Source organism: Sminthopsis crassicaudata, chromosome 2 (genome assembly GCF_048593235.1).
Source record: "Sminthopsis crassicaudata isolate SCR6 chromosome 2, ASM4859323v1, whole genome shotgun sequence".
In the NCBI taxonomy this organism is placed as follows: domain Eukaryota; kingdom Metazoa; phylum Chordata; class Mammalia; order Dasyuromorphia; family Dasyuridae; genus Sminthopsis; species Sminthopsis crassicaudata.
Genome location: NC_133618.1, coordinates 33,710,256 through 33,734,922, shown reverse-complemented (window position 1 = coordinate 33,734,922; position 24,667 = coordinate 33,710,256). Strand labels below are relative to the sequence as shown.

Sequence of the window (24,667 nt, the reverse complement as noted above, 5' to 3'; positions counted from 1 at the left end):
AATTAAGGTGGTACAATTAAGAAATGCCTCAGGGAGGATTGTATCTGACCCCAACTCAAGCACACCATGAAGATTACAATAGAAAGATCACTGGCCTGGGTTCAAATCCTACCTCTAATGCTTACTATCTATTATCACTTTGCTTGCCCCATCTTTGCTAAATTTACTCAGCTCTTAAAGAGACGACTGGACTAGATGGCTTCCCAGCTCTAAGTCTGTGATCCTTTGTGGAAACTAAGGCCAGTAGAAACTAAGTAGTTTGTCTGAAATCACACAGATAAAAAATGGCAAAGCTGGGATTTGAACTCAGACTCTTTGACTGCAAATCCAGTGCTTTCTCTCTGCTTTGCTCTGAAGCATCAAAGGAGCAAGAGGAAAAGGCTGTAGATCAAACATCTGCTTCACACTGACTGTTGGCGAGTTCAAGGCAACTTCTATGACTTAAAACATGAGCAATGTACATACATTATATTGTAAGGATACAAGAATAAGACAGTTGCTGCCCTCAAGAAACATTTTACTGTAGGTAGAAGGAGACAATATTTATTTTAAAAAATTAGAATACAAGAAAATTTGAGGAAAAAATGGCAGTGGTGTAGGGGGAAATCATGCAGGCCTTTGGGATGGAGGTGGTACTTGGGCTGAGCATTGAAGGAAGATTCTGAGAGACTAATAAGAACAGGAAGGCCGTTCTTGCCCTGGGAAACATCCGCAAGAAATGGCGGAGCCAGCCTTGGTGCTGGATTCCACATACATGAATGGAATGCTTCCTGACCTGTCTTCCCCCGTCTGCTTTCTCATCACTCAAAGTCATCCTTCATCAGCTTGTGGGGCAGAACTTCTTTCTGTAAAGATCTAATCTCGCCACTCCCGTGTTTAAAATTCTGTTCCCAACCAAGCCAAGGCCAGAAAATCCTGGATCCAGGACTAAAAGGGGCCCCAGAGGCATAAGGGAATGCAAGGATCATAAAAAATTGGCCACAGTGAAAGGTTTTTGAATGCAATTAATTCAGAATCAGACACATAATGGATCCAAGGTGTTTCTGGCAGCGCTTGCTCGCCTTGCATTGTGTGACTTCTCTGCAGCCTTGGTTCTCAAACATTCCACCAAGATTTAATTCTCCATTGCACATGTTTCACCTGTATCGGATTGCTTGCTGTCTCTGGGAGGGGGAAGAGGGAAGGAGAAGGAGGAGGAGGAAAATTTGGAACACAAGGTTTTGCAAAGGGGAATGTTGAAAATGGTCTTAGTGTGTATTTGGAAAAATAAAATACTGTTAAAAACAACAAAGACAATTTTTCATGAAAAAATGAAGCACTTGCAATAAATTATTATTATTAAGTGCTATTATTAGTACTTTGTTATTAAGTACTTATTAAGTATTAAGTACACATCATTAGTATACAAATTTGCTTTTGTCTTTAATAAATGATAAAATTCTATGTATAAAGAATTGTTTTAAAATAAATTTCTTAATGATTTATTATTGGTAAATGTTTAGTTTGCAAACCTATTTTATATAACTATGTATAAAAATTTCTTGGGTGAAAAGGGGTCGGGAGTGGAAAAAAATTTAAGAAGTCTTGGTTTGGTCCAAACCCCCCCTCACATTATAGGTGAGGTTAAGGGAGAGTCGGGACCTCACAGCTAATAAGTATCAGAGGTGGGATCTGAACTCAGGTCCTGACTCCAGAGTCAGTAAACTCTGTACCACCCCCTCCAGGATAAGTTTAGGCGCCTTCTTGGTTATTAAACTGCTACCACCCAAGCCCATCCCAGGTGTGCCCCATAGATGTGCCTACACTTTCCTGGTTTTATGCTTTTTGTTCATACTGGCCCATCCTTTAAAGATCTGCTCCAATACCCCTCCTCCGTGAAGCCTTCCATGATGATTCATTAAAACCCCTTACCACCCTCCCCACTCATGGCACTTTATTTCACAACTCTTAAATGAATTTATCAAGGTTTTTTGTGTTGCATTTATCTGTGTATGTAGCATGTCCCTTTATTAAACTAAGCTCTGGCAGGGCAGGGTCCATGTAGGATCTGAACTTTGTATTTCTTCTCAGGGTCTGACATTCTTCTCTGTATACAACTGATCCATAATAGTTGAATTGAGTTGATTCAACAAACATTTATTAAACACCTACTATGTGCCAGGAACTCTGCAAGGACCCAGGAATGCTTCCTTAGGGCTGTGATCTCTATTTTAAGCAGTTGTGCAGATCACAGTCCCTTTACCCATCTTTTGTTGTGGGCAACTTCTATCTGGGTCTTTTTGTAAGTCCTCCACCTCTATGGCCTTCAGTATTTTCATTGATAAAATCTTGGGTTAAACCAAATGATCTGAAGTCCCTTCTCCTAGTTCTAGATGGCTGCTCTGGGTGCCTCGCTTCTAGCCTTGTTCAGTCGATCTTGACAGAAGCAGTGCTAATGGTTTATAAGGCGGGATGTTCTCCCCAAAGGCTTTCCAGCCAATGACATGGGGCGAGGGCAGCTCCGAGATTCCAGTGACAGAAGGCATCCGGGCTTCTGCTTAGGATTCTTTTACCATGTCTTGGCAGCTGGCGAGTCCCAAGTTGGGTCAAGGCCATAGCAACTGCCTGGGATTAACTGGATCTGTCTTGACCTCAGCTGGTGATGATCACTGCTGCCGCCGTTGCTGAGGGTGCTGGGATTTCCTCTTTGATATTCTCTCTCTCACCCCCACATCCCTTCCCCATGATGGTAGTGTGCCTTTCTTCCTGCCTCCTGGAATCTCCAGGATCACTCCAGATTCAACTTAAAGGCCCTAGGAAGCCTTTTCTTAATTTCTCAGCTGCTGACACTCCCATTAATCAATCATTCTGAAGAGCAGTTTGGAACTATACCCAAAGGGCTTTGATCTAGCAGTGTTTCTATTGGGCTTGTATCCCAAAGATATAATAAAAATGTCTGTGGCAGCCCTTTTTGTAGTGGCAAGAAACGGAAACTGAGTGGATGCCCATCAGTTGGAGAATGGCTGAATAAGTTATGGTATATGAATGCCATAGCACATAGGATATTATTGTTTTATAAGAAATGACCAGCAGGATGATTTCAGAAAGGCCTGGAGAGCCTTACAGGAACTGATGCTGAGTGACATGAGCAGGACCAGGAGATTATTACACATGGCAACAACAAGATCATATGATGATCAATTCTGATGGGCGTGGCTCTCTTCAACAATAAAATGATTCAGGCCAGGCTGAATGGTTTTGTGATGAAGAGAGTTATCTGCACCCAGAGAGGATGGTGTGAACTGAGTGTGGTTCACAACATAGTATATTTACTCTTTTTGTAATTGTTTGCTTGCATTTTGTTTTCTTTTTCATTTTTTCCTTTTTGATCTGATTTTTCTTGTGCAGCACAATAATTGTGGAAATATGTATAGAAGAATTATACATGTTTAACGTATATTGAATTACTTACCATCTAGCGAGGGGGTGGAGTAAGGGAGGGAAAATTTTAGAACACAAGATTTTGTAAGGATGAGTGTTGAAAATTATTCATGTATATGTTTTGAGAATAAAAACCTTTAATTAAAAAAAATTAAGTCAATCAGCAACTATTATTAAATCACCTACTATGTGCCAGGGACAAGTAGGTGGTTCAGTGGATAGAGCGCTGAGTGTGGAGTTAGGAAGATGAGTTTAACTGGCCTCAGACACTTACTAGCTGTGGGCAAGTTACTTCTCTCTCCCTCAGCTTCCTCCTCTGTCAAGTGAGCTAGAGAAGGAAATGGCAAACCATCTGGTATCTCTGCCAAGAAAACACCAAATGGGATCGTGAAGATTTGGACGTGACTGAAAACAATTAAACAACAACAGCTCTGTGCTAGACTCTGTGCTATGTAAATACATTTTATATATACTTAACTGTGTGCATATTGATTACCAGAGCAAAATATCAATTCCTTGAGGGCAGGAACAATTAGATTTTTGTCTCTGTAGCCTATCATTATAATAACTGCTAATATTTATATAGAACTTTAAAGGTTTGCATCTGTCATTTCATTGTGATCCCCTAAACACTGGACTAGATGTTCTTATTATCCCCATTTTATAGATGAGGAAATTGAGGCAGAGAGCCACTAAGGGTCTTGCCCAGTGTCACAAGTTGGTAAGGGTCTTAGGCAGGATTTGAACTCAAATTTCTTGACCCCAAGTCTACATTTGGTACATGTAAGCGGCTTAATCAGTGATTGTTGAATTGATCCCTGGTGATCTCCTGTACACACCCCAACTTTTCACATCTTGTCGGGAGGCAAAAATATGAGCTGTGGTAGTGGTGATGGTGGTCACTGTCCTTATGGGTCCTAAGGACTACTGGGAAGGGAAGGGGATCATGATTCATCCCTGGGTCTGGACCCCAACATTCACACGGATTCTCTTTTATTTCTCTCTCTCCCTAGGCTCCTATTTGGCACCCTTTATCCTGCGTATTATTCGTACAAGGCAGTAAAGTCAAAGGACATTAAAGAATACGTAAGTATCTGTTCTTTAGCTGAGTTTTTTGAGGATGCTATGGGCCAGGGGCTGACTGGGCTGACTGGGCTTAGAATGGGGGAGAACCATTGTGAGCAATGGGCTCTAGGGAAGAGGAAGCTGTGTGACCTTGGGTAAATAAATCACTTAATTTCTCTGAACTCGATTTCCTCTTCAGTCTGAATTTTTTTTTTTTTTTCATCCTGGGACAAGAGCCCCGATGTAACTTCACAATCCATGCCTTCTGGTTCCTCAGGCTGCTGGGTTAGGGGCTGTGACTCAGTTCCCCTATGGTCCCTTCAGGATCTTCCTTCTCTTATGCCCAGCTCTTATCCCTAAAGGAGGGTCCTGGCACTGGCATTACCAGCCCCCCCCCGGGAAAGGTCTGGCTGGGAGCTAGAAAGTCATGGTCACTTGTGGGCCCTTTGTTAAGTGGGCAGGGAAGGGCAGTGCTCCCCACAAGTTGGAAAGCAGGCCTGGGAGTTGAGAGAAAGGGATGACAGACCCTTTGGGACTGAAGTGTTGGTTTTGGGAATCTTTAGATGAGGAAACTTTATCAATCCAGCTCTGCCATTTAGAATCTAGAGCAGAGATTCTAGTCTAGTCTAGTCAGTCTAGTACTGACCTAGAAACTGAATGGGGCTTCCAGAACAAACTTCCCCCACCTCTGCTTTCTTAGGGACAAGCTGTCATGCTGACTCTCCCACAGTAGAGTCTGCTGCCATCACACTCATTGGCATTGTGACCCGGAGATGTTCTGAACCTCAGTTTCCTCATCTGGAAAATGGGATAACAGTAGCATCCATCTCACCAGGTTCTTGTGAGAATTAAATGAGATTATAATTATAATTATATGATATATAAATATAATTATAATAGCTTTAAAGTGCTGTGTAAATGCTAACCAATATGATTAATATTCAAATTTATTAATAATTTAATTTATTTTAAATTTATTTTTTAATTTAAATTTTAAATTAACTAATTTAAAATTTAAAATCATGTTTGCAAAGTGTTTTATGAATATTTCATTTATTATGGTTATTATCACTTATCTAGACAGTATAATAGAGTAGCTGACGTCGAGTCCAGAAGACTTGAATTCAAGTCTCCCCACAAATAGTTAATTATATGTGATGTCAGGTGAGTTGGTTACATCTAAGGTTCAGTTTTCTTATCTGTAAAATGGGATTGATGAATAGCTCCTAACTCACAGGGCCCTTGTGGGGCTCCAATGAGATATGATCAGTATAAAGCCCTTTTCAAATCTCAGAATGCTGCATAAATGTCAGCAGGGATTTTCCCACGACCTGGTGCCATGTAAGAAGCAGGAAAGGAAGGAAAGATTTTGCAGTAATGGCTCCTTTTGTTCCCCTAAATCTCCCTACGTGGCTGTCAAGGTGCCTGTGTTAATGCATATTTTAATTGTTATAACTAATTTTAATATGAATTTATTTAATATGAATTATTTGGTTCCTGAAGACTTGGTTTAAAGGAATCACCTCTTGGTATATTAATACATATCAGGAAAGGAAACACCTTAAGCAAATACCTTAGGTTATTAATGATCACGTTATGTGAATTAATTTTTCCACAGTAGCCGCTGGCCCTTGTGAAATTGAGACGTATTGTTTTATTATATGACTTTATATTATAATGTCATTCCCCTCTATCTAGTGCAGGGCTCCCATGCCATTGGCTTGCTTCCTCTCAGTTTCAGAGACTGAGAATACTGCGATCCTGTTGCTTATTGGATGCAGAATGTAAGGCGAGTAGATCAGGTGCTCCAGTATATGAAGAAATTTTCCCATTTCCCACATCCCCCCGCCCCCAGATCCTCAGGTGCAAGAGACAAGAGGAATCTCAACTAGAGCTAGGCTCTAGGAATAGGGGAGAGAGTTGTGATCGAGATGGAACATCACCTTTCCCAGCTCACCTCCCAGTAGGTAAGGCGGTTGAGGCAGGTAGCCGTGAATGTTCTTTTCTTATGGATGGGCTGACTTCCTCCTGCATTGCCTTCCTGCTCCAGGCTCCCCAGGAGTCTTTAGGGTACTTCCCCACATGGGGTCTGCATCTCCCCTCTCCATCCTCTTCCCCCAGAACTCCCTTCTCTCTCCTCAGAAGTCAGGGAGCCATGCCCTTAGAAAGTGTTCCTTTATCCTTGGTGTGGCTTGGGATTGGGACCAAATGAATTGTGGGGGGTAATGGATTTTTCATGCCAGGCTCATTAGAAATTGCATTGCCGGTCTCATCTCTCTCCATGAATGATCACCTGGGACCTGAGAAAACACAATTCAAGGAGATAAACAGGGCAAGCAGGGGCACAGGTTACCCCTCTGTGATAAAACAGGGCATCCCAAGCCCTGCCTCTACTTGCCTTGGGTAGCTCTTTGATATCAGCATCTGAGGACCAACAAGAGATGGCTGTGTGGTCCAAACCAGCATCTCCTCCTCATCTTGACTTTTTCTCCTTTCTTCTTGTAGAATGGAAGCTCCTTGAGGGCAGGGTCTATTTTACTTTGGTCTTTGTAACACCAGCACTTCAGAGTAGGTGCTTAATAAATGCTTGTTAATTGAACTTTAGGTTGCTTTATCTTTTATATTTGTATCCCTAGTTGAAGGGATACCTGTAGAGTTCCTGGCACATAGTAGGTGTTTAATAAATATTTGTCTATTGAACTTAAGAACCTTGAATGTTGAGTTGCTTTATTTTTTATATTTATATCTCTATGAGAAGAGATTCAAGTAAAGTTCCTGGCCCCAGTAGGTGCTTAATAAATGCTTGTTAATTGAATGTAAGAACCTTGAATGTTGAATTACTTTATTTTGCCTATTTTTATTCCCATGAGAAGAGATTCAAATAAAGTTCTGGCTCATAGTTTGTGCTTAGTAAATGCTTGTTGATTGAATGTAAGAACCTTGAATGTTGGGTTGCTTTATTTTTTATATTTGTATCCATAGTAGAAGGGATTCAAGTAACACATAGTAGGCATAGTAGGTGCTTAATAAATGCTTGTTAATCAAGTGTAAGAATCTTGAATGTTCAATTGCTCTATTTTTTATATTTGTATCTCCATGAGAAGGAATATATGTAGAGATCCTGGCACATAGTAGGTGCTTAATAAATGTTCATTGATTGCAGTTGAATTTTATGAGAATAAAGATTATTTCATTCTTTGTATGTGTGTCCCCAGCACCTAATTCAGTGCCTCACACACATAATAAGTGCTTAATAACTGTTTGTTGATTGACTATAAACTCTTCAAGAGTTGAGAATCTTTAATTTTAAAATTTTCTACCCCTAATACCTAGTACAATGCTTGGCACATAGTAGGCGTGCAATAAATGCTTGTTGGTTGAATGTAAGTTAAATGAGAATAGGAATTATTTCAATCTTTGCATTTGTGTCCCCAGTACCTAGCTCAGTGCTTGGCACATAGTGGGCACTTAATAAATGTTTCTTAATTGATTTACAAAATGGAAATAATGACAACTATCTACCACAGAAAGAGAGAAATTGCTTTATAAGGGCTTTTGGACGTGGAATTTGTGATGGTCCTCGGTTGTACCCAGGTAGATTAAACCAATTTAAGGCCCACCCAACAAGTTTTTGTTATGGGGTGATGGAGTCTAGAGACATAAAAATATAAGTTTAATAATAAGTTAAAATATCCAGACTCAGCTGTCTCAGTGCACAATGAAAACCTTTAACATTCTCTCTCAGCATATCCTGCTTTTTCCCATTTTTTGTTAGCCATGGAATACTTTAAGGACTGTGCCCTTTTGAGGATGGGTCCCAAGGCAGGAAGGACATAAATCCTATATAGGGGAGATCCTCTTCATCCTCAGTTATAGTGGACGAACAGAATTGATCAATGATTACTACTCATCCTGCCTTGTAAGCCAGGGGACAGGGTATTAATTGACAATGAGAAATGTAGTTGATAGTTAGACTGGCTCTTCCTGTTCACTGGTCAGTGAATCCTTTTCCCAGGAGGGAAATTTAGTTGAAGATTGATATGAAACAGAAAATGGAATCAGACCACTGAGAATTACAAGGTCTTACGTGATTTTCAAATTGTAGTAGTTCCGGACTCCCTTATATACTGAAAGCATGTGAACTAAGTGAACCTGATAATATTTTCACAAATATTTATTAAGATTCTACTTTGTGGGGACAGCTAGGTGGCACAGTGGACAGAGCACCAGCCCTAAAGGCAGGAGGACCAGAATTCAAATCTGGTCTCAGACACTTAACACTTCCTAGCTGTGTGACCCTGGGCAAGCCACTTAATTCCAATTGCCTCTGCAAAAAAAATTTAAATTAAAAAAAAAAAAAAAAAAGATTCTACCTTGTGAAGAGCATTTTGGTGAAAACCATTAGGGATAGGTCAAAAGGGTCTAAATATATACTTATATATACATATATATATAATATATATAATAAAATAATAATAATAAATTTAATTAAATAATAGAATAAGGAATAGAATAAGATTATACATATATAAATATGTTATTTTAGAAATAAAATGGAATTATAGTTTGCAAATCATAAATTTTATAATCTTTACATATAATGATGTACAATTTTCCCTCATATATTTTCCATTTCAGTTAAATTTGGCTGCTAAGTATGTCCCCTGTGTAAAATTTCATTTCCTACCTCTGTGAATTTGTTCTCTTGCTGCCCTACTTCCTCTTCATCTCCAAGTTGAGACAAGTCAACAAGAATGTATTAAGTGCTTACTGTGTTTTAGGCATTGGGCTAAGAGCTAAAATCACTATTTTTTCCTGCTTTTTTTCAAGTTGTTTCTGCTCTCTTTAAGCCGCTTGTATATGCTTTGTATATTTATTTAGCTGTACTCCTGTTGTACTCCTCTTGTATCCCTGTCCCTTCCCAGTAGAATGGAAACTCCTTGAGGGTAAGGGCTGTTTTGTTTTTTGCCTTTGTATCCAATTTGCCTGGTGCTGGGGCTGATCTATAACAGATATTTGTTTAACAAATGTAGTTGAATTAATATCTATGCATATTAATAGATGATAAATAATAATATAATAACCACTCCAAGATGGTGGTTGCTATTTTGACCCTGGGAAAAATTTAAACATCATTTGATTTTTTTAATGAGGAATTAATATCCTTCAAGTCTGCCACCTGGTACAAAGGATTAGCTTTGTCCTGCTTAGCCCCAGAGAGTAGCCTTGGGGCAGAACAGGTGGACATTGCAGAGAAGCAAATTTAGCTTTGATGTCCTTGCTAAGGCCTAGAGCAGCCTCTGAGTGGAAAAGTCTGCCTCAGAGTGAATAGCTGCCTTCGACAGAGGGCTGTGACTACTTGTTTTGTGGTCACTCCAGGGGATTCTCAGGAAGATATGGGTTGGAGTAGATGACCTTTCATCTCTGAGATATGGGGAATGGCTACATAGTTATTTCATATGCCTTCTGTTTCCTTTGTGTTAAATATATTAAGTACCTTGCATATATGTATATATATATGTATATGTATATATATATGTTTTTTCTTTCCCTTCTCTTTCCTTTTTCTTTTTCCTCTCTTTTCCTTCCCTTCCTTCCCTACCTCCCCTTGTACAATTTAATAATCCTATGTCATAGACCTCTTTCTTAATCTGAGGAAGCCTATGGATCCTTAAAATATTTTTAAATGCACAAAGTACAAAGAATTGCAAAGAAACCAATTATATTGAATATCAAAGTACATATATATTTATGTGTTCATACACAGTCTAAATGTATATGTATAATATACATATATGTATATGTATGTATATATCTATATACACATACACATATATGTTCATGGGTTCCAAGTGACTAACCCCTATCTTAGTGAACTGCTTGGATGAAAGTTTAAGTGACATTCTAAGAGTTACGAAGCCCGTATGTTTCAGAGGCAGTTCGTGAAGTGGTTTTCTGAGTCCAGTTTGCCTTGAGCCACCCTAAATTGCCTCTTTGGCACGTGATGGTTCCACTGATAAATTATAACATGTTTCTCCATTAGATTTCTGAAATCAGTTCATTGATGGATTTGACAATCCATTCCTTCTTCTGTCTATCCATTCACAAGCATTTATTAAGTCCCAGTTGTATGCCAAAAGATGTATGCTGAGTGATAAGTACACAAACACGAAATAGTGCTTTCCCTCAGGAAGTTTACTTTCTATCTGGACCTAATTTTGGAGATAGGCTGGTTTTGAGGGGCCACTGAATCAACTCCTCATTTTCTAGGTGAGAAAACTGACATGCAAAAAGATTATGTAACTTAACATCACATAGCTTGGAAAAAATAGAGACTGTGTGTATACATATATGTGTATATACACATTACATATACATAGAGTTCTGAGTTCATCTGGTGCCTGGCTTGACGTGCTAAATTGTGATTTTGTCCCAGATTCATGTCCTCCTTCTATAGCATTAGCTAGGTGACTTTGGGTAAATGATTTCACCTCTGAGACTCAGTTTCTGCATTTGAAAAATGGGAAATATCCATAGCTATAGAACTTCATTATAGGATTGTTGTGAAGTTCAAATATAGACAGCTAGAGAAATACACACGCATTTATGCATAGATGCATATATAAATTGTGAAAGCGTAAAAGTATATTAAGACTTTTTGGACATTCTGTATATGTGTGGGTATATATTAGCTTTTTATGCTTTCTCAGATATTTGTAGCTCTTGGTTGCTCTTGGTGGGCAAAATGTTTGTCACTATTAATTTCTTCTTTTCTTCCCTATTTTCCAGTGATATAAAGAATTCATTCCAGCCAATGTATTTGGGCAGCTTATCTGAAATTTATAGTCTGGGCACTGATAGTAAGTGCCTTGCCCAGGGTCATATAGCTAGATATGTCAGAGTAGGATTTGAAGCTAGGTCTTCTAGACTCCAAGATGAGTCCATCAGATACTTCAGTGTGTATAACAGGGGCTCTCAGTCTGCTTTGTGTTACAGCCCATTTGCTGGCAGTCTGTGAAGTCCACAGGCTTCTTCTCATAACAATGTTTTTATTTTTTACTTTTTTTTTTTTTTTGTGAAACTGGGGTTAAGTGACTTGCCCAGGGTCACACAGCAAGGAAGTGTTAAGTGTCTGAGACAATATTTGAACTCCGGTCCTCCTGACTTCAGGGCTGGTGCTCTATCCACTGCCCCACCTAGCTGCCCCAACAATGTTTTTAAATGCATGCACAAAGGATACTATATCGAAATAGCTATCAAACTACCACACAAACATTAAGCATTAAATATTTTAAATAAATAAAATAAAACAGAATTACAAGGAAATCAATTATATTAAAATACATTTAAATGTTAAACGTGAAACATCCAATTTATTTTTAAAGATTTTTATTTTATTTCATAATTATAACATTTTTTGACAGTACATATGCATGGGTAATTTTTTACAACATTATCCCTTGCACTTACTTCTATTCAGATTTTTTCCTTTCCTCCCCCAACCCCCTCCCCCAGATGGCAAGCAGTCTTATATATGTTAAATATATTACAGTATAGTTCTAGATACAATATATGTGTGTAGAACCGAATTTTTTGTTTGCACAGGAAGAATTGGATTTCAGAAGGTAAAAATAACAGTTTACATTCATTTCCCAGTGTTCCTTTTCTGGATGTAGCTGGTTCTGTCCATCATTAATCAATTGGAATTGGATTAGCTCTTCTCTATGTTGAAGATATCCACTTCCATCAGCATACATCCTCGTACAGTATCATTGTTGAAGTGTATAATGATCTTCTGGTTCTGCTCGTTTCACTCAGCATCAGTTGATGTAAATCTCTCCAAGCCTCTCTGTATTTCTCCTGTTGGTCATTTCTTATAGAACAATAATATTCCATAACATTCATATACCATAGTTTACCCAACCATTCTCCAATTGATGGACATCCATTCATCTTCCAGCTTCTAGCCACTATGAAAAGGGCTGCCACAAACATTTTGGCACATACAGGTCCCTTTCCCTTCTTTAGTAGTTCCTTGGGGTATAAGCCCAGTAGTAGTATGGCTGGGTCAAAGGGTATGCACAGTTTGATAACTTTTTGGGCATAATTCCAGATTGCTCTCCAGAATGGTTGGATTCTTTCACAACTCCACCAACAATGCATCAGTGTCCCAGTTTTCCCACAGCCCCTCCAACATTCATCGTTATTTGTTCCTGTCATCTTAGCCAATCTGACAGGTGTGTAATGATACCTCAGAGTTGTCTTAATTTGCATTTCTTGCACAGATAATTTTCAACATTCACTCCTGCAAAACCTTATGTTCCAATTTTTCCCCTCCTTTCCCTCCACCCTTCCCTAGAGAGCAAACAGTCCAATATATGTTAAACATGTGTAATTCTTCTATATATGAAATATCCAATTTAAAACAAAATCAATTTAAATGTATAGAACAGAGTTACAAAGGAAATGAATTATGTTGAAAAACTATTTTCCAAATATTATGTCCTTGTTAAATTAATATTACATTAAAATTTAGTGTTTTATATAAACACAAATTAAAATGCAAATTTAAATTAAAAGGAAATAAATTATACTGAAATACAGTAATCAAAATATATTTCTTAAATATTATTATTATTATTATTATCTCTGAGCTTAAGAACCTCTGATCTATAAGATAAAGTCCAAGATTCTTGGTCAAGAGTTCTGGCTCAGCCTTTGTATGGACCTGGAATGTCTGTCTCCTGGATAAATCTGTGCTAGTATAACAGAAGGACTACTTGCTCCTTAATGGTAGCTAGGTGATGCTGGCCCTGAAGGTGGGAGCATCCTGAGTTCAAATTCAATATTAGATGTTATACTACTAGTGGGCAAGTCACATTACTGTTTGCCCCAGTTTCTCCATTTGTAAAATGAGTTGGAGGAGAAAATGGCAAATCACTGCAATACCTTTGTCAAGAAAACTCCAAATTGGATTGTGGAGAGTTGAACATGACTAACCACCACAAGCTTCCAAAACCTGGGTCCTCATTGGTCCCCTTTTAAGTCCCAACCCCTCCATTTCTTCCTTATCCACCCCCTGGGGTTAATGGATATGAATGAATGGGTTTCTTGCCATCAGCCACAGGCACTGACTGTAGGTGTGTGACAGTCACTGCACAGAGTGAGTCAGTAATCGGGGACACGGAAGCCTATTAAATGATGTCCTTTTCATATGGCCTGACATCTGAGCCATTTTTAGCTAAGTCACCCTTCATTAGTAATGCCACCTGCTGGGTCTCCTGAGCTGAGGCTGTCCCTGGTGTTTAAAGGACCCGTATCTCCTGATGTTTTCTGAAGTTCCTCCTTCTTCCTGAGAAGGGATGATCTTGGCATTCCATTTAACTGCTGAGAAATTTCCTTGCTGCTCATTTATTCAACTACTTAGAGAGCTCCCACTTTCTTTTTTACTCTTTTATTGTTGTTTGTTTAGTCATGTCTGACTCTTCATGACTCTATTTGGGGTTTTCCTGACAGAGATGCTGGAATTATTGGCCATTTCCTTCCCCAGCTCATTTTACAGATGGGGAAACTGAGGCAAACAGGGGGAAATGACTTGCCCAAGGTCATACAGCTAGGAAGTATCTGAGGTCACATTTAAGCTCCAGTCTTCCTAATTCCAGGTCCAATGCTAAACCTTTGTGGGTATCTAGAGTAAGAGTAGGTACCATTCCCTTTGTTGAGCACTTATTAAAAGCTTGCTTGTTTATAGCATCTTAAGGTTTTCAACAAGTATTGGATATCTTATTGGAACAATCTTGGATGGTTATATTGTAAATATCATCATTCCCTTTTAATAATAATAATAATAGCTAACATTTATATAGTGCTTTAAAGTTTACAAAGTATTTTAACATAATTTAATTTCCTTGGTCCTTACAACCAACCTGTAAATTAAGTGCTATTATTACCCCCATTTTACACACTATTTGCCTCAGTTTCTTCATCTGTAAAATGATCTGGAGAAGGAAATGGCCAGCCACTCCAGGATCTCTCCCCAGCAAACCCCAAATGGGGTCATGAAGAGTCAGGCATGACTGAACAAACAATAAAAGAGTAAGTGATCTGCCCAGAATCATACAGCTAATAAGCATCTGAAGCAGGATTTGAACTCAGCTCTTCCTAATCCTAAATCCTAAAATCCTATTCATTACCTTGCCTTTGTGGCTATTATTCAATTATGTTTGACTCTGTAGTTCACCAATATTGTCCATGGGGTTTCCTTGGCAAAAATACTGAAGTGCTTGCCATTTCCTTCTCCAGGAATATAGTCTCACAACTACTAAGAGTCTGGAATCTGATTTGAGTGCAGGCCAGCTCTCCATCTAATTGAGCCACTGAGGTGCTTCCATTTCATAGGTACCAATCTCAAAGAGGATACTTAAGTGACTTGGAACACAGTCACACAGATAGTAAGCAACAGGATTGGAATCTAGGTCTTTCTGACACAATATGTACCAGTCACAGGACTGGGAGTGGGAGGCCTTAGGCTTGGTGCTATGGGAGTACAGAAAAGAATGAGACAATCTCTGCCTTTGAGGAATTACCAGTCTGGTAGGAGGGGGAAGACAAATATATCAATAAGGATCATTTAAAGTACTACATGGAAATGTCTTTGGGCTGGAAAAAAAAAAAAGATTTAAGTGTCCACACCTTTGAACCCATATATCCAAATAAGAATAGCAAGACTTTTGTGGTAGCAAGGAGCTAAAAACAAAAAGAATGCCCATCATTTGGAGTGTAGCAAAACTAATTGTAGGTTGTAAGTGTAATGGAGTCCTTCCTGATTCATCTTATTTCCCCTTCTATGGCAGACCTCTCCTGGTCTCCTGTCCCTCCAAAAGCTAGGACTTTCTCTTCTGAGGTTATCTGGCATCTCATTTGCATTTTTTGTAACCTATTTTGTATTTTGTAGCCTATTTATATACATGTTTTCTGCCCCCATTAGAATGTAAGTCACTGGGGCAGCTAGATGGCGCAGTAGATAGAGCAGCAGCCTGAAGTCAAGAAGACCTGAGTTCAAATGTGATCTTAGATATTCAACACTTCCTGGCTGTGTGACCCTGGGCAAGTCACTTAACCCCAATTGCCTCAGTAAAAAAAAAAAAAAAAAAAAAAAAAAAAAAAAAAAAAAAAGTTACCCAAAGGCAGAGACTGGGTTTGATTTTTCCTTTCCTTTCTCTACTGCTTAGCAAAGTGTCTAATACACACCAAGTACTTAATACATTCATGATTGGAATATTACCATGCTTTGAGATATGATGAACACAAAAATTTCTACGAAACCTGGAAAGAATTATGGGAACTGATGCAAACTAGAAAAGTACCATCCCTAAAGCCTATAACAATGTAAAAGGGAGGGAGGAGGGAAGTCAATATGACCAAACTGAATGCTGTGTGATAATAATGACCATCCTTGGCCCTGGAGGAGAGAGAATTATCTTTTCCTCCTTGACCAAAATGATTCTATCTCTGCTAATTATTTCTGATTTATCCTGTATAGAGTTGTTTTGTATATATTTGTTGGTATGTTATCTCTCTGTCATTAGATCATAAGCTCCTTGAGGGCAAGGACTATCTTTTTGTATCCCTAGCACTTATCACAGTTCCTGGCAAACATCTGGAACTTAATACATATTTATTGGTTGACTGGAAGAATAAGGCCTATAAGTATGGAATTTTGTTTATGCTCTCAGGAACCATTGATGCTTTAAATTATTTTAAATTTTAAAATATTATGGAAGGTTTGATGATGGGGAGAGTGGGGACATAGTTGAAAATCACTGGGATAGAAAAAGTGAAAAATATGAATTAAAGTTTCCCTGTCCCCAAAGGGCACACAGGGAAAGGGAAATATAGCACTTCAAAAGCTTCCTGCAGATATCTAGCTGGATATATAATATTATATATATATATATATATATATATATATATATATATAAAATATCTGTGTGGGTCCATATTCTTTTGCTCCCAAACCTCTGTTTTCCTTCTGTATTTCCAACAACCAATTCTGTGTGCATGGTAATAATGTGAAAGAAGTAAGAAGTAATTACTTAGAGCAGAATTCAAGGTATATTCCAAGAATTAAAATGAGGCAGTAAACATACCTATGACCATTTTCCCCAGTCACCCTTCCCATCACATGTAGAACCAGTGGAATTCAAAAGAGAAACAAGTCCCATTCAGCTGATCAGGGAGAAAATTAATTTTGAAGCTGGGCATTGAATAATGGGTTTTAATTAGTGGTGATGTAAAGGGAGTAGACATCCCTGGTGAGGGGGATGGCATGGTTAGAGGCATGGAAGCAGGAAATGAGTCATGAAGAAGGGAGTAGCAAATAGTTTGGAGCATAGAATTTATATGTTGATGTCTGATTTACAGCTGAAAAGATCTTAGAGATGCTATCCTCCTAACCTTACAAATGAAAAAACTCAGACTCAGAAAGGCTAAGTGACATGTGCAGAGTCACACAACCTAAAAGACAGGATTTGAATCCAGTTTTTCCTGACTTCAAGCCAGAATTTTATCCACTTTAATATAGTGCTTCTCAAGGGAATAGTAATAATGTAGGGAATAGTAGCAATAATAACAGTAGCATTTATAAAGCACTTTAAGGTTTACAAATATATTCTCTGGATGCACACAACAGCTCTTCAAGGTAGGTGCTTTTTTTATCCCCATTTTTTAGATGAGGAAACAGGTAGATAGAGGTTAAGTGACTTATCAGGTTCCACAGCTAGCAAGTGTCTGATGTTGAATTTGAATGCAGATCTTCCTGATACAATGTCACTTTAGCTGCTGTACCACCCTACTACAGGGGATAAAACTAGAAAAATAGACAAGGACCAGATTGTGGAAGGAAAACAAATCCCAAACTAAGGCATTTAGATTTTCTCCAGAAGACCATTTCATACCATTAAAGATTTCTAAATAGGGAAGTGATGCAATCATAATACTAGGTAACATTGATATAGCATTTAAAGGTATGCAAAGACCTTCATTAATTTATTTGTTCCTCACAATGACCTTGAGAGGCAAAGATTATTATTATTCTCACTTGACAGATGAGGAAACTGAGGCCTGGAGGAGTTAAGTCACCACTTAGGGTAACAGAGCTTTTAAGTCATAAGAAGTACCTGGGTCCAAGTCCAGAAATTTTTACTACCCCAGAGCTTCAAGCACTGGCTACATTCAGAAACTCTTCTGAGTAACATGTTACAAGATGATATCCTCTTTCTACAGATAAAGAAACAGATTCTGAAGGATTAAATTGGGGTTTAATATAATTATAATTTTAATATAATAATATAAATTTAATATAAGTTCATATTAATATATTATATATAATAAATATATTAATATATAATATGTTTAATATAATAATATGTTGGTTTTATAGGAAGCATCAGAAGTGATATGGAAACCCAGGTCTTTCTGGGTTCTGCAATTGATAGCACTTTGTAAGATGTATTTTGTTCAAGAGGGTAGGACGGGAACAAGGAAGACCAATAAGGAGTCTTTTGCAATATTTTAGGACCCTTCCCCTCTGAGGCAGTGAAAATCTTGGAATTCCTTTGCAGAAATTTGCTCTAGGTTGGAGAGTCTGATTTAAGAGAATAAATAAAAGAAACCAGGTATGAGAGAGGTTGGGAAGCAAAGTCTAGCGTCTGAGAGAATGGAAGTGTCCCAGATTAATCCACAGTGATCCCTAGCAGTCAACAGCTCAACCTGGTTACTTTGATTGTAACTCAGCTTCAGGGCTCTGGGCCTACAGTTCTTCCAGACATCCTACAGGAGCTCTAGGAATATTGTCAAGCCCAGGTCTGAAATCATGAATCCTTGATTTTGCAGAGGTTTGGACTGGAAGTTTCTGAGTGGACCATGGAAACACATTGACTTTTTTTCTAGGCTCTGAAAACCAGGACAGAACCTGATTTATCTTTGGAGAAGTGTCTGGGGATGGGAAGAGAGAGGATTCAACCTTAGCCTGGAATACTGCTTGAGCTTTTGGCTGGTCTGATGCTGTGGGAGGTTGGACAAGCCCTTCCTCCCTCTTCTCATCAGACTGGTTGTTTTCTCTCCTGACAGGTAAAATGGATGATGTACTGGATTATATTTGCACTTTTTACAACAGCAGAGACATTCACGGATATCTTTCTTTGCTGGTGAGTGATGACTGAAGTGTGGGAATGCGGGAGGAGTGGTGATTAGGAATATTTTTTTGGTAATGACAGAGGCTGATATGTATCATCTTGGAGGGCAGTATGGGAGAGGAGAAAGGAGGACATTGAACCAACCATAGGATTATGGGCTAAGAAATGTAAAGGACCACAGAGGCCATTATCTTTAATCCCATCATTCTACAGAGGAAGAAACTGAGGCACCAGTTTGAACTTGACCTGCTCAAAGTCACAGAGACAGTACATGTTTGAGATAAACTTTGAATGCAAGATTTCTTGGTATCATGTCTATTGCCCTCAACCCTGTATTGTAATACACCGTCTCTTACCCAGCATCATCTGTAGGAAGTCCTTTTGGGTACTCAGGCCTGAGAAACAACAAATCTCAAATCTGTGGTTCTGGTTTCAGACATTGTATAGCTTCCAAGATAGTCTATTTTCACCAAAGTTTTTCCTTTCTTTATGGTGCAGTCCTGCCTGGGGACATATAGATGTCAGCACGGGTCTCCTTGTATATCAGAGAGGTGGGGGGCCACCAGGACAGAATGTTGCATACATTTTTCAGTTGTGATCACCTTTGTTATTTTTTGTTGCAAGGAAGGATTTAATTTTGATTTGGGAAGAGGGGTCTTTCTAGAAATTACAAAGACAAAATACATCAATAAAACTCAGTAGAAGGAATAAAGAAAAATCAAAGTTGATATTAAAGAAGTCAGAGAACCAAAAAACTAGGAAAATGTTCTTTGGACTGTTTGGTACTATCTTAATTCATTTCTCTGGCTCAGTTTCTTCATCTGTAACATGAGATGATTGGACTGGATGATCTCTGAAGTTCTATCAGTTCTAAACCTATGATTCTGTTTATTTAAAAATGACAAGTTAGGTGTCATTATCCCTATTTTAAACACAAGAAAATTAAGCTAAGTTTCCTACTTCTTCATCTCATTAGAATTATAGATGAAGAGGGGGAACCTTCCCCCATTTTACAGATGAAAAAACTGAGGCCCCTATAGGGGAAATGACTTGCTTACAGTCACACAGGGAGTAAATGGCAGAAGTGGGATTCTAGGTCCTCTGTTGCCAAATGCAGTCCCCTTTCCATTGTTTACTGAAGGGTCAAAAATGAAAAGACTATGCCCTTCTCCCTTATCCTGAGCATTCTCTGTAGTCAGCCTGGCAGCTGGTGTTTAGTTTGATGTCTGAATTGCTCCCCACTCTCAGGATGACTGGGATTCATGTGTGGTGCATTCTGGTCTGGCTCCCATGTCTTAATTTGCACTCAGCACCAATGGAAACAGGAAGTTCAATCTGATTACTTTGATTCTAGCTCAGTTTCATGGCTCTGAGCCTTGGGTTCCTCCAGAGGGTCTGGAGGTCTTGAGTAAAGTTGTTGGATCAGAAGACTGGAATCCTGTCCCCATCTCTATCTAGGAGCAGCAGACTATGGGAAAACTGGCATTTTCCTAAGCTCTAAAAATCTCAGATCTTCCTGTAGTCTTCACAACACTTAAGGTGGGAAAAAATGAAAGAGAAGAAATGTCCTTTTTTAAAAAATTAAATTGTTTTTTCTTTCTTTTTCTTTCTTTTTTTTCCCCCCTGAGGCAGTTGGGGTTAAGTGACTTGCCCAGGGTCACACAGCTAGGAAGTGTTAAGTGTCTGAAGCCAAATTTGAACTCAGGTCCTCCTGACTTCAAGGCTGGTGCTCTATCCACTGTGCCACCTAGCTGCTCCAATTGTTTTTTTCAATGAATAAAAACTGATTTTTTTACTTCCTGTCAGCTCCTACAATCATACATTGACAAAAAGAAGGAAAAACAAAACTCTTGTAACAAATAAGCAACAAAACAATAAACAATATAAACAATTAAAAAAACCATACAATAAGTAAAAAAATTCTAAAACTTTTTAACAAATATACTTAAAAAGATTAAACAATAAAAACAACCACAAATAAGTTTTTAAATTTTTGTAAAGCCTTTATAACAAATATAGATAGGTGAATTAGATCCTTTTATTGACTGTTTCCAAAAAGTCTGTCCCATCAATGTGCCCCTGAGTCCATCTCTTCTTCTCTGTCCGGAGGTGGAGGATAGACTTCATCTTTTAGAATCAGGGCTAGTCACTGCATTGATCAGCATTCTTAAGGTTTTCAAAGTTGTTTGTTTTTACACTGTTGTTGTTATGATAGAAATTGTTCTTCTGGGTTCTGCTCACTTCACTCTGTCTTTTGTCACTGCTTATAGCACAGTAGAATCTTTATATTCATAAGCTGTAATGTTCAGCCATTCTCCGACTGATGGGGACTCCCTTAGTTTCCTGGGTTTTGTTGCTCCAGAAAGTGCTGCTGGAAATAATTTTGTACATCTAGGTCCATTTTCTCTTTCTTTGATCTCTGTTGGATGTCTGGCTATCAGGGATATCATTAAGTCAAAGCACATGCAAATGTTGAGAGATAAGGCAGCAATTGATAGAAATTTGAATAGGGAGTTGGGAAAAATCAAATTTAAATCTGGTCTCTAACACTAGCTGGGTATTCCTGAGGAAGTCACTTGATCTCTGTTTATCTTGTTTTCTTCAACTCTAAAATAGGGATCAAAATAGCAACCTACTTGCCAAGGTTGTTGTGAGGATCAAATGAGATCATATTTGTAACATAATGGCACATAGAAGGTGCCTAATAAATGCTTATTTCTATCATTTCTTCCTTCATAATTCCAAATTGCTTTCCAGAATAGGTGAAATAATTTGCAGTTCCACCAACAATGTAGGAGTGTGCCTATTTTTTTCCTTAGCCCCTCCAGTATTTGGTCTAGACATTCTTTGAACTGCTGACATCTTTTGCCTCTTATTGACACTACAAATATTTCATAATTAAAAATAAAGCTTACTCATTCTGGCAGAGTGAGTGTGTTAACCACTGGACTTGGGTCAGTGCACAAGGAGGCACTGGAATCTGAGTGTTTTTGAAAATCAGCAGAGTATTGGAGCAGTGATTGAGACTTCAGAAGAGAGCACTAGGATTAGAGTAAGCACAGCAGGGTTTAAATCCTATCCCTTCCACTTATAGGCCATCACTTAATTTTTTCTGGGCCCTAGTTTTCTCATCTATAAAATGGAGGAATGGAGGTGGTGGAATTAATTGATCTCCAAAGATTGTTCTAGCTCTGACTTTGCTCCTTGTGTGTTCATTTGGCTATATAGAAGAGGGTGTGTGAGAGTTAATAGGGCTGGCAAAGTTTATCTTTGGCTTCCTGGTTTTTTGAGGTGGAAGGTGTGGGGAGAGGCCATTCCCTGCTGGAGCTCAGTCCTAAGGGTGGAGGGATGTCCTGGCCTTGGAATGCTCAGCTCCTTTGTCACCTTGTCCCCAGAAACTCCCCCTCTGTGGCTGTGACTGCTCAGATCAGCTGGTGTCTGGCTAGTCTTTGCACAAAGAATAGAAAGATGCTGCCTGGAACAGTTGGCCTGGCAGTGCCCAGAGGCCTCCAAGGAGACTAATGTTTTTCTTCAGAGCTCACAACTCCCGACCTTGACATCTCTTTTGTGGTTGGCTAGACAAGGAGCCTGTGGGGAGCAGGGCTCTGTTCCCAAGCCAGAACTTCTTCCCTGGCAGAAGTGCTTTGGGATTTTCACCTTGGTGTTTTTGGAGAGAGAGAAAGATGTGTGTATGTGTGTGGTGAGTGTGTACAATGTGATATGTATGTGTTGTGTGTATGAGTGTGTGATGTGTGTCTGTATGTGTTGTGTGTGGTGTGTTTGTATGTGGTGTATGTTGCATAACAGCATGTATATTGTGTATAGTATTGTGTAGTGCATAAATATGTGTTGGGTGTGTGTATGGATGTGTGTAAGCATATATGTGTTGGATGTTTGTGTGTTAATGTATATGTATTGTGTATGTATGTACATGTTGTGCATTTAGTGTTTATGTGAGTTGTGTATGTGTTGCATATAAAATATTATGAGTGCGTGAGTATGAGTGTAAGTGTTGTATGTGTGTGAGTAGGTGTGTGTATGTGTGTTGTATGTTTGTGAATGTCTTGTGTATGTATGTTACATATGTGTGTGTTGTGAGTATATGTGTGTGTGTGCATATATATGTGTGTGTGTGAGTTGGGTGTATATATGTGTGTGTGATGTTATTTCATGTGTTATGTTCACACAGCTAGTAATTGTTGGCAAACAGATTTAAACTCTGCTTGTCCTGATTCTGGGATTCTGTCCTCTGGGAGGCCCAGAGCTCCACCCACTGCGCCCCCTGGTTGCAGGAAGGGAATGATGTATAATAAAACTGGGAAAAAGCTAGAATCAGCTTGGGAAGGACTTTAAAAGAAGAAAAGTATTATTCTACATGCCATAGGGAGTCACAGAAGATTACTGAGTAGGAGAGTGTGGGTGATGCAAGAATGTGGAGACTCCAGAGTATGGAACTTGTTTGGGGTTTATTGAGTGTGCCAGCAAGGAAACCCATCCCCACACATTGAAGATGGGATGGAAGGGTAGAGTTTATATGAGCTTAAATCACAAAGAAGGAGGAGAAGCTTCATGAAAAAGGAGGTTGGGAGGGGATGCTGTGGAAACTGGCTGATTGGATGAGATACCTTGACCTGAAATCCGGGAACCCTGGAAGTGTCCCTGAACAGATTCCACATAGAACCACACAGGATGTTCTTGTGGCGGGATCTCTGGGGTAGGAAACGTAGCAAGAGGGTCCTTTGATTGGTGAGCTAATGCTTAACTCAAGATGGAGCTAGCTCTGCTTGGTTCTCCAAGATGGAAGGATCTGTGCCATAAGGTTCATGGTCAGACTTGGTGAAGGATGGATCAGAATGGGGAGAAGCCCAGAGTCCCAGCCTCCAGGATAAACTTCCATTGAGTTGAAGGAATGGAAATCCAATCATTAAAGGAGGCTGAGAGCATAAACACTTGTAGGGTGAGGATCAGGGAAGGTTTCCTGGACGAGATGGCAAACTGGAGCCGAGCCTTGAAGGAAGACCAGAATTCAAAGAGGAGAAATCAAGGGTGGATTTTTAAAGGATGAAGACCTGTCTTAATTTGGATGTGGAGGAAAACTTGAGTGAATGCAGGGAGGTGAGAGATGGAATATTATATCCCAGAAATAGCCACTAGTCCAGTTTTACCAGGAATATAAAGTATCTGATAGGGAAGTCAAGTTCATTCAGGCTGGGAAGATGGTTTGGAACCAGCTTTTTCCATCTGGCAAACCCTCACTGCCAGGGAGGTAAGATGAGAATAACCGTGAAGGAAGGAAGATCTCTTGAGTTTTGGTTGCAAAGCATTTCCAAGGGATCTGAAGAAAAAGAGAAGCCTGGGGGGTGCTGGGAAAAGGCAGGCTAGAGATTTTTCCTGCACCTGCCTTGTGCCTTGTGCTGGCATTTTGGGGGGAGGGGGTCTGTGCCTGGGAGCTTCCCCTGCCCAGGGGAAGGGCAGGATGGCAGATGCTGGAGGGGGCCCTTTCACAGAATGCCTGTTTTCTTAACTCTCTGCAGGTTCCCCTTCTATTATGAACTAAAAATAGCCTTTGTGGCCTGGCTGCTGTCTCCTTACACAAAGGGCTCCAGCCTCCTCTACAGGAAGTTTGTGCATCCTACGCTGTCATCAAAAGAAAAGGTAATTGGGTCCCACACCCTTCCCACCCTATGGTTTTCTTTTTTTTGTAAAAGTAACATGATAGAGAATGAGGGTGAGGGGAGGTAGGGGAGGTGGAGGAGGGTGAAAGTAGGGAGTGGGGGTGGAGAGGAAAACCCCATACATTGGAGAAATACTTATATTGTAGTGGAAGAGTCCTGTGATGGCTTCTCTGACCACCAATCCACCCCTTCAGAGTGGCTTCCCCTCCTTTTGTTCTACCCAACCTGATCACTCCTTTTCCTCCGTGGATTGTCATTTGTAATTCTTCCAGTGTCACAGAACCCTTTGGCAATCTAGTGAAGCCGGGGGAA

The 24,667-nt window shown here is 39.3% G+C and overlaps 1 protein-coding gene across 2 annotated transcripts in view; it reads left to right on the top strand.

Moving 5' to 3' along the window:
• The window catches only part of REEP1 (receptor accessory protein 1), a 124,741-nt gene that overhangs the window by 50,085 nt on the left and 49,989 nt on the right, over nt 1–24,667 (top strand). For both annotated transcript variants that reach the window (XM_074285667.1, XM_074285666.1), the window contains exons 2-4: nt 4,434–4,506; nt 18,616–18,692; nt 24,215–24,335. In XM_074285667.1, the coding sequence (XP_074141768.1) occupies nt 4,434–4,506; nt 18,616–18,692; nt 24,215–24,335 (271 nt within the window). The remainder of the gene's footprint in view (nt 1–4,433; nt 4,507–18,615; nt 18,693–24,214; nt 24,336–24,667) is intronic.